Source organism: Pan paniscus, chromosome 2, assembly GCF_029289425.2.
Source record: "Pan paniscus chromosome 2, NHGRI_mPanPan1-v2.0_pri, whole genome shotgun sequence".
In the NCBI taxonomy this organism is placed as follows: Eukaryota; Metazoa; Chordata; class Mammalia; order Primates; family Hominidae; genus Pan; species Pan paniscus.
Genome location: NC_085926.1, coordinates 125,115,923 through 125,127,077, shown reverse-complemented (window position 1 = coordinate 125,127,077; position 11,155 = coordinate 125,115,923). Strand labels below are relative to the sequence as shown.

General features: G+C 45.0%; 1 protein-coding gene across 1 annotated transcript; it reads right to left on the bottom strand.

Annotated features, from left to right (window-relative positions):
- Window positions 1–5,583: 5,583 nt before the first annotated feature.
- PRR23E (PRR23 family member E) lies at window positions 5,584–10,641 on the bottom strand. Its single transcript, XM_003815240.5, has 2 exons — window positions 10,497–10,641; window positions 5,584–7,181 (listed from the first exon to the last, which is right to left on the bottom strand). Exon 2 carries the CDS (start codon window positions 7,084–7,086, stop codon window positions 6,358–6,360), a length of 729 nt encoding a protein of 242 aa, XP_003815288.1. The 5' UTR covers window positions 7,087–7,181; window positions 10,497–10,641; the 3' UTR covers window positions 5,584–6,357.
- Between the last annotated feature and the right edge of the window lie 514 nt (window positions 10,642–11,155).

Genomic DNA, 11,155 nt, shown 5'->3' with positions numbered 1-11,155 from the left:
CAACTGCAAGGAGATTGCAGTTGCAAGGATGATTCAACACAATTCACTGCATTATTAGACTACAGAAGATAAAAAAATGATTAATACAAGATGACAGTAAATACAAGAAAAATACTTTGATAAATTTCAACACACAGCACACATCTCTAAATAACTGAAAGATCAGGAAACCAAAAATTATAGTTAATGATATAAAAGATTTAAACTATACAATTAGAAACTTGATCAGAATTCTTCCATATATGGACATATAAAGAACGCTGCAATGAAAATGTACTTAACATGTTTACAAAATTTACTGGGTTTATAATATCTATAAATTTCAAAGAACTGGTTTTATATTGCATTCTCAAGCAATGGAATCAAGTTACCATCAATAATAAAAAATGACCTTAGTGAACATGTTGGAGTGTCCACAAGCCTTTGAAGATTTTTTCCTGTTCTGAAAGTTGTCCAAAGTGTGTAAGTCTTCCTTGTGACTTAGAATCCCATGAGGAAAAAAAATGGAATGATACTTTCAGGAAAATCTGCTGACCTAGGACAAAGAGTCAGCAAAAATATCCTTTAAAATAGAAGGCACAATTAAGATGTTTCCAGACAAACATAAGCTGAAAGAATTCCTCATGATTCAAAGCATGGAAGTAGTTCTTCAGGCTGAAAGAAAATGATTCCAGGCAGAGGCATCGAGATTTTGGCAGGAAAGAAGACTGCTGGAAAGGGAAATATATGAGTAATTGTATAACAGCAATGGCTGTAAGTCTCAAACAATAATGTCTTGTGAAACTACCAACTTAAATAGAAGGCATTACAACAATAGGGCAAAAGCAGAGGGAAGAATGGAGTTAAAACTGCTGGAAGGCTCATGCATGATTTGGAAAAGTGGTAAAACACAAATATAAAGTAGGCTGTAATACATCAAGGGTACATATTTTAACCTCTAGAGTAACCACCAAAAGAATAATACACTAATGTGTAACTAAATAGTAATAGAGGAGGTACAATGGAATAATTAAAAAATACTTTGAATATTATGAAAGATGGCAGGAAAGGAGAAATAAAGGAACAAAGAGCAGAGGGAACAAAGAGAACACAAATAGTGAGATAGTAATGGTAATGGTATCAGGTCAATGATAGCAGTGATTCTGTTAAATATAAATGGTGTAAACAATCCAGTTAAAAGACAGAGACTGTCAGACTGGATTGAAAAAACCAAACCATCGACCTGCTGTTTATGAAACACTTAAGAACATGAAGTGATTGAAAGTAAGGCAAGCACCAACCAAAAGAAAAGTACACAAGCAGTGGTGTCTACAGCTAATGGATCACAGGCAGTTATAGATTTCTTTGTTCGTTTTCCACCCTCACTGCTTCACTTGACTAGCCTGAAAAGGAAAAGTGGAATGAATATATTATCATCACACAAAACAGATGTTAATGTTAGAAGCATTGAAAGATGTCAAGTGGGACATCTTATAAAAAAGACAAATCATCCTTTGTCCCAAATTTGTTATATACCTAATAACATAACTTTAAAAATATAAAGCAAAAATCAACAGAACTAGAAGGAGAAATAGAATAAGTCACAATCAGAGCTGGAGATTTTAATGCCAACTCTGATGAAACAAGAAGATAAAAAGCAATAATAACATATATTTGAACAAAATAATTATCCAATTTCACCTAAATGACATATATGGAATATTATACCCCTAAATTGCAGAATTTTTAAGTACATGGGAAAATGTACTAAAATAGGCCAAAGGCTGTTCCACAAGCCAAGAGGCAACAAATTTCAAAAATTAATTTGAAGTAGATTATAGACCTAAGTATAAAATGTAACACAATAAACCTTCAAGAAAAAAATATGAGACTATGTCCATGACCTTCAGGTAAGCTATTAAACAGGCTTTTCAAAGCACTACCCAAAAGAGAAAATATTAATAAAAATTGGATATCCATAAAATTTACAACTTCTGTTGATTGACACGTCCCATTTTAAAAGTAAAAAGCCACAAAGAAGATATAAGCAATACTTGTATCTGACAAAACATTCATGTATAGAATAAGTGCACACACACCACATACCCCACAACCAACCCAAGGAAAAAAAACCTGGGACAGTCACTCCACAAAATAGGATATATAGATGGCTATGTGATCTATCCTAGGTTTTTCTAAAAAGCTATCAAACACTGTATATTGTTGGGGCAACTGGGAGTATTTGAGTATGTTCTGAATAATAGACATTAGGGAATTATTAATCTTGTCAGGTATGATAATGATAAGTGGTAGCGTAGGAGAATGCTCTTATTTTTGAGAGGTGCAGGAGGAAGTGTCAGACATCTGTGATTTACTTTCAAATGGTTTAACAGATAGACAGCCCTACAAATGGATAGATAATCCATATGCATGATACTATGCGTAAGTGTATTTGTTTGTATGAATAGAGACCAAGAGATAAAACAAAAGTTGCAAAGTATTAACAATTGTATACAGATGGGGGATATATGGGTGTTCCTTCTACTACTCCTTATAATTAAAATTCTTCAAATAGAAATGTAAAAATGTAATTGCGGTAGTCCCTCCTTATCTGAGGGGAGTATGTTCCAAGACCCCCAGTGGATGCCTGAAGCCACAGATGGTGCCAAACCCTGTATACACTGTTTTCCCTATACATACCTATGATAAAGTTTAATTCATAAATTCGGCACAGCAAGATCAATTATAAAACAGAACAATTATAACTATATGCTGTAATAAAGTTATGTGAATGTGGTCTCCCTGTCTCTCAGCATCTTATTATACTACAGATCTCAGCAACCTCAGCATACTATTTTTTTCATTCCTTATTAAGTGAAGAACTTTCACATTTTCACTTAAAGAACGCACTTTATGGCTTCTCTTTGGCCTATGTGAATTGCCAGCAGCACTCCTCTAGCGCCTTGAGGCCACCATTAGATAAAACAAGGGTTCCTTGAACACAAGCAGAGGTACCCCCACTGTGGACCTAATAACCAAGACGGTGGAGTGACTAACAGGCAGGTGATGAAGACAGTGTGGAACCTGAAGACAGCATGGAACTCTGGACAAGGCAGGCTCCATTCCCAGGGCAAGACAGAGATCTCATAACACTACTCAAAATGGTGGCCCCTTTAAAACTTAGAAATTGCTTATTTCTGGGATTTTTTAGTTAATATTTTGAGACCAAAGTTGACTGTGGGTAACTGAAACCTCAGAAAGCAGAACCGAGGATAAGGAGGGACTGCTGTATACCTCAGGAAAGCTGAGAAGAAAATGTAAAAACAGATTATGAGAGGGAGCCCCACACGTCCTCCCAGCTCCCTGCAAGCAGCTCTCTGCAGGCTCTGCCCCATTTAGCAGGTGGCTTTGGGGGCTCTGTGTTCCTTGTTGGGCATGGGGGAGCTCAGCCTGTGGAAGACTTTGGCAGCACCAAGGGGCCACCCAAGTGTTTTGGGGACACTGCAGGAAGCAGTGGTCGAGCAGCCCAACAACCCGGGCTGCCCCCATCCTCCATAGCCCCTGGAGGGCCAGCCGTGTGTGTACCTGTCATCAACAGTCTCCTACATTTGCTCAATCTTTTGCAATCAGCGTAAAAAGAGAAAAGCATCTGGCATGAGCCTTGCTGCCCTCATCCAAGAACATGAAGTTCATAAGAAAGCCTCGGGCTGTGTAAAAGGCACTTGCAGAAACAGAACCATCTTGAGAAACCACCACTCTAGAGAAGGCATCATCCAAAACACAGAGCCAAGAGAAAACTACGGAGAGCAGAATTTCTCTTCAGGCTCGAGGGAGAAATCAATTCCCCAGTGCTAGTCTGAAGAGCTCCCTCTCCCCTCCCCAGCTGAGGGTCTTGGAGACCTGCAGCCCTGTCCCTCCGCACCTGCTCCAGGAGGTTACATGGGTGCCTCATCTCAGGCTGGGTTTTCCTGGGTTTCCCTAGGCTATCATGTCCTGGAGACAGAATTGGGTTTCTTCAAGGTTAATTCAACCTTCTAATAGATCAATTATTTCAAATTCCAAAAGTATACCAAGAAACTTGGCAATCTTTCTCCTCCCTTCAATATGTATTATTAATGATTTCTCCTTCACCATCAGCATAAGATCAGCAAAAGGTATACAAGCACTGCCACTCAAGAGATTCAAGTTTTGCTCAAAGTGCTGTGGATGAAGCTATAGTTTTTTGGGTAGTGCACATATTATTGGTATGAATATTGTAAGTGAATAACTTCCATACTAATGCTCTATCAATATCATATAGACATTATTTTAATTCTCATTAGTCCATTATAACAGCAATAATAATTGGAATACTAATTGGAATATTATAGAAATTCTATATGAGACTTTTAAACTACAAACAATTTTGGTTTGTCAGGCTATAAGAAAATAAAATTTATTTGATTTTCCTTAATAGTGATTATTTAAAAAGATAAACAAAAATATCATATATCATAACTGTAGGATATATTTTAAAGTAGTATATTTAGAGGGAATTTTATAGCCTTAAAAACTTGTAATAGAAAAGAATCAAGCCTAAAAATGAACTAGCTGTTATTAACTTTAAGAAGTTACAAAACAAACAAGCTCACAATGAGAAGACACTTCAAGACACAGAATCACTGAATCGAAAATAGATACTAATAAAACAGAAAAATCCATGGGAAATTTTCTATACAATATTTGAAAAGAAAAGTAGGGGTACAGCCATTATAGAAAACAATATAGAAGTCCCTGAAGAAATTAAACCTAGAAGTACCATATGACCCAGCAATGCTTCTTCCGGGTATGTACCCAAAAAAGATGAAATCACCACCTCATAAAGATACCTGCACTCCCATGTTCATGGCAGCATTATTTACAATAGCCAAGATATGGAAACAACCCAAATGCCTATCAATGGATGAATGGATAAAGAAAATATGATTATATCCATATACATATAATGGATATAGAGTATTATTTAGCCTTTAAAAAGGAGGTCGTGCCATTTGCCATAACATGCATGGGGAATGATGAAATAAGTCAGACACAGAAAAAAAAATTGCACAGCTTCCCTTATATGTGGAATATTAAAACAGAACAAAGAGCTAAAATACAGAGATAGAGAAAGAAGCAGTGGTTCCCGTGGGCTGGGAGTAGGGAAACCAGGATATGTAAGTCAAAGGATACTAAATATACATAGGCTGAGCAAGCCTAGAGTTCTAAGGTACAGCATGAGGAATAAAGCTAATGAAATGGCATTGTACTAGGGGTTTTTGTCAAATAAGTAGATTTTAGCTCCTCTTGTCACCAAAAAAAAGTAGCTGTGAGATGACAGATGTTAGTCGGCTTCACTATGGTAACCATTTTACTACCTGTATGTATCCCATAACATCATGTTGTAAACCTCAAATATACACAATAAAATTTTAAAGAAAAATGGACTACAGCACATAACAAGAAATACAGCAAGAAATAGTATGGAAAACATGCTAATAAATTTGAATAAGCAAAATACACTATACATATATACAGATATGGCTAGGTCTTAAACTAATGAATGAAAAATTGGAGAAAACATGATTTATAGCATAGTATCATTTATTTAAAATTTTTTAAAAGCATGCACTGTACATTTTACTGGTGTGTGCATTACCCCAGAAGGTGCTGATGGGGTGAGGAGTGAGAAGAGCACACCCGCAAGGACCCAAGAGCACTAGCGCTCTGAACGAGTCAGCATTTCCTACTCTGTGTCCACTGGAACAAACAGGTTTTGGAAGCTTCTAGGCAGAGCCCACAGCACGTGCTCACTGGATTCCATGGGTTCCAAAGTGCTTGAGTGTGTGGTTCCCTGGAGGACACACCAATGCTGGAAGAGACAGCAGCAGGCCCCACAGGGTGGCCAGGGATGCGGGGATCCTGCTGAGGGTCTTTGCTGAGGAGGGGCAGAGAGAGTCCTGGGCTGGAGGGTGGCACAGGTGCCCAAATACCAAACCTGGAGGCCTATTCTAACTGAGCGCTTCTACAGGTTGGATTGAGCTTAAATAAGCTCATTTTACAAGGTTGCATGCATGCATGTTTGAGGACTTACAGCAAATCTACTAGAGGGCGGGCCCAGGACAGTCTGGGGAGGAGAAAAGGTGCCAGTATCAGGGTTGAAGGGCAAACAGAAAAACAAGAAAGTAAAGAGAAATAGCAAATAGAGGGGCCTTGCATGAGTCCAGGAGGTGTACTCTGTACTGAGGAATAGTAAACAACCTACATCTGAGACTCTTCCAAAAACTTAAAGTCCACAGCTGGCTGGGCTCCACCAGACATGTCTCTGATTGTTGGGTGGGTCTGGGTCTAGAGGGCTGATTAGCACTCAAAGAGGCGGCGGCGGGCCCTGCAGGGTGACCGGGAGGAGGAGCGGGAGCAGCCGGGGTCCAGCTGAGAATCTTCAATGGGGGAAGGGGGCAGAGGGCGGAGCTCTGAACTGCAGCAGGGCAAAGGTGCCCAAATACCGAACCTGGAGGCCCATTCTGAGGGAGGGGCTTTGCATGTCTTCAAGTAGGGAGCTCCTCTGGATGGCCCCTCTACGGCAGCCCTGGGGGCTGAGCTGGCTGGAGTCCAGCATCCCACCTGGGGACAGTGGCTTGAGGTGGCCCCGCCCAGAGTGGGAGAAGCCAAGGAGTAGGTGGGTGGGAATTTCATGGGGAAAGGAAATAGGTTGGGGGCCAAGGCAGCCAGGTACGGACTTCCTATGAGGGGGTCAAAGCTGGAGGCGCCCCTCCAATACAGCCACACTGAAGGCACCAAGGCAGCTGGAGGGGGATAACCCATCCAGAGATACCCACCATAGAGCACCCACGGGTAAGCCCAGAAGGCTGGGTAAGCTTGTGGGGAAAATCCCATGCAGGAGTAGATGACAGGCCAGAGGGCCAGGTCAGTTACAGGCTGGGCTCCCAAGCAGGTACAGGAACCATAGGCAGAGCCCATGGCCACCCAGGGGGTTGAGGCTGCCAGAGTCCCGTGGGCTTCCTCGGAGGCCTCGAAGGCAGGGTGGACCTTCTGCTTTGCTTGTTTCTCTGATGCACCTGTGCCCATCTTAGATGAGCTGTGCTCTTCAAAGCCCCGAAATGTCTGGCAAGTGCACTCCTCTGCAAGCTGAGGCCACACGCACCCCACGGGGCTCCTGGTATCTGTGGGGTGAGCAGACAGCCAGTCAGAGGGCAGGGAGACCAGGTCGCACAGGAGGGGATGGGAGGAGGGGGACAGCTGGGGGTGAGGTGACAGAAGAGCCAGGATCAAGGCATCTCCAGGGAGGATGGGGAGCAAGGTGTCCTGGGTAGGAACGAGTGGCCCCTGCAGTGGGAGGGGTGCACAGCAGCCATGTGAGGCATTTTCTAGGGACATCAAAACAAGTTCCAAATTCAGTTCCTCATGCTTCCCTCTATGCAAGTCACAGAGACCAAAGACTGGAGAGTACGGATGGCCAAGTCTGTTGGAGACCTGCTGGAGGGAGAGTTAAAGATTCAGCAAAGCCCCTAAGCTGACAGATGAAGGAACAGCAAAGCCAGAAATCCACAGGGGCCACCCCAGTGCAGGGGCTGCTGAAGGGGCAGACAGGTCCCGGAGCACTCCATCCTTGACAGATGCTTGCCCCACAAAGCAGGACCTCCCAAAACATTTCCTCCAAAGGATGCAGTGTCTGAACACAAGGCCTGTCAGGTTTCTCCTGGAGTGTTCTGGAATGTTGTGAACAGCATATTCAGCACCCACACCTGACACAGTGAGGACATGATGGAAAGGAAGAGAAGGAAGTGAAGAGATGATCAAAGGCCCAGTATCCAGGAGAGGGCACATCAGGTAGCACCAGGTGTTTTTCCCCAAAACGAAGCTTCCCCCAGAGGAATCTCCTTGAAATTTGGAGCTGTTTCTGAAATAAGAACTGATGCGCAGTACATGCTTTGACTGTCTTAGGTGACAAGGATGTGGCACAGAGAGACGGTGGAGAGGTCCTGTGGCCAGGAGAGGACACCCCCAGCCCCAGCATCAAGGAGCGGAGGCTGGTGCGGTCAGGACCCCTGGGGTCCTGAGGGCTGGGGTCAGGGGCAGCATGGAATGGAAGAAACTGAGGCACAGCTGACTGGAAACACCCCACAACCTCCAGTCAGGTGAACAAGAGGACGCTGTATGAGAAAGAAACCAGCCAGGTGCCTCCAGAGTCCTTTTGGCAGAGCCTAGAGGGAGGCTGCCCATTGGAGTCAGGAGCTGAACAGATGAGGACACTGGGAAACCTTTTAGGGTACAAGTGAGGGCAGGGAGGGACTTCCTGGGGGCAGAGACAAGAAGTCAGATCACGAAGGTGCCCCGGAGTGCCTGCCAGAACTCTCAGGGCGAGCATGGCAGGGAGGCTTTGAGAAGCTGCTCTACCAGCTTTGTGTTTCAGGAGCCTCTCTAGATCAGAGGGTGGACCACAGATGGAAGAAACCGGCCCGGGAAAGGAAGAGAAATGGATGTAAGGAGAAGGAGAGGAAGGTGCCAGGCAGATGTTCAAGTTTCTGTCTTGAGCAACTGGGGTGTGCCAAGGACCCACTCCCGGATAGTTAGGTGTGTGTGGGCTGAGTGGGTCTGGTGTATCTCTTCTCTCCTCCACCCAGGCAAAACACAGTTACAGCGGAAACTGGAGATCTGACAGTGGCGCTCCCCCTCCTCTCTGCCACAGCGCGGGAGGACAGGTTTAAGGGAAGAGAGCACCAGCGCTCTTTCTCCTGGCTGGGGTCCTGGACCATGGGAGGTGCTCAGGTGTGGCCTGATGCTCTGAGATGGAAGCTTGGGCAAGGTCAGGGCAGAGGGCCCTGTGTGGCTGAAGAAGCATTCATTTCCTCCCGAATGGGCAGAGGACCTGGGGTGGAGGACAGGCCAGTAGCCCCAGGGAGAATCTTCTTGAGGGACCTGAAGGACACACAATGACAGCCAGTGACAAGAAAGGAGCTTAGTGTTTCATAGATGCCTGCAGGGACAGAAGCTGAGGACCAGTAGGACGAGGCCCAGCTGAGATGCCCGTAGGATAGATGTGGACCACTGACCAAATGGCCCACCCAGAAATTTGAGGCAAAGACACCCTGGCCCCAGACTGCAGGAGCCAACTCCTGGAAAAGGGGGCAGGAGGAAACCGAAATGCACTGAGAAAGTCTCAAGTGCCCAAGGTTACCCATACTGAGGAGGAAATCCCTCTTCCTCAACTGCCCAAAGGTAGCCTCTAGATGGAAAATCAGTTGTGGAAAAACACACTACATCGTATGTACTTCTGGCCTGTGATACGCGTATCCTTGCAAGTTCAGATCATCCTCTAAAGCAAGCTAGTCCAACCTGTGGCACAGGACGGCTTTGAATATGGCCCAACACAAATTCGTAAACTTAAAACATTACGGGATTTTTTAATGATTTTTTTTTTTTTAGTTCTTCAGCTATCTTTAGTGTCAGTGTATTTTATGTGTGGCCCAAGACAATTCTTCCAGTGTGGCCCAGGGAAGTCAAAAGATTGGACACCCCTGCAAGAGTTAACATGCACAAATGCCTAGTTGGCTTCTCAAAAACTTAATATGGTGGAGAAGGCCCTTTGTGCATGATACCAAGACAAGAAAATACAGGCAGATAAAACTGGCTATTTAAAAATTGAATATCTGGTTAAAAAAAATGCCACAAAATTATCATGTTCAAAATCAAAAGACAAACCACAAAATAGAGGGTGATATCTCCAACATGTGGCAGACCAGAGCTAATCATATGTCAGATACAGACAGCTCTTGCTAGTCCACGGCAGGTAAATAAGACCTTATCAACAATCTCGCCCAAGGGCAACCACAAGCAAGCCACAGAATAAGCTATACAAAATCATGTAAAAATGTTCCACTTCACCATGTTTTTAAAAAAATCAAATTACAAAAATGGAACTTTGATTTTTACAATTAATTTGATAAAGAATAAAGCCCTATACTGGCTTTTCAAAGGATATGGAGAAAAACATGCTGGGTTTGTTGTTTACTCTTTAGTAAGTAAAGAGTAAACAGTTATCAAATTCAAAACCCGATTTCCTTGTCCGAAGAAGCCAGACTGCTTTCATCTGGGTCCCCTAGGGTGGGCCTGGGAGCTGGGCAGAACAGAGAACACATTAATCTGGGCCTCTACCCACACCTCGCAGCTGCAGCGGGTGGAGGGATGATTCTGCGAGGGGGCAGGCAGGAGGGTCCTGGGCTTGGCTTTTAGGGGAGAGGCTGAGGCTGAGGGAACAGGCTGGAGAGAGCTGTCTCATAGGGTGGGGTGCGACGCGGACACTTTCAGGCCTGCTGAACTGCAAGAGAAGCAGGGAAGGGGCGGGAAGGAGGAGAGGGGAGATGCCAGGAGTTGGGTGGGAGAGTGCGGAGAGGATGGTGTCAGAGAAGGTCCTCAGGCCCTCGCCCCACCCCCTCAGCCATCCCATAAGGCTAACTTTGTTCTTTCTCGCTACTTACCCACTTGGTCTTTCTAGAACGTTTCTTTCCAGCGAAGTCCCTCAAGTGGTTGAGGTTTGTCAACAGAGCTGAAATGCTCTCTCAAGAGGTCTTGGGGCTCCCTAGGCGTTACTGTCCCCGGTCCAGGTGGAGGCAGGAGACCACTGGAGGCCCCAGATTCCAAGCGGCCCAGGAGCGCAGTCCGCCGGGCTTTTACGGGAATGCCCGCAGCCGCGGGGCGGGGCCTGGGCTCCTGGTGGTGGTCAGAAGAGGTCCCAGGACTCAATCAGTTTCCGAGGTGTAGACGCCGGTGGGGTTGATTGGGTCAGCTGCTTATCCCAGAAATGAGGTGGAACTCAGTTGTATTGAGGGCTACGCCAACAGCGCAGAGGTGTTACCAGGGTATGAAGACGTTCCCCTCTCAGATGGGAGGCATTGGGGAGGAGTCCTGCAGGCGGTAGCTTTCGGTGGAGTCTGCACGCTGGATGGGCCCCAGCAGTGCTGGGGGAGTGGAGCTGACGAGGGAGGAGACAGGAGGCCCACAGGGCCAGAGGGGAGGCCTTCCGCCTTCCAAGGCCTTGTGGATGGGGCAAAAGAAGTTGGTCTCTGTCCCGGGAGCAACGCGAGCCATTGCAGTTTTCATCAGAAGCAGAGTAGTGTGCTCAGCTGGGGCAGATCCT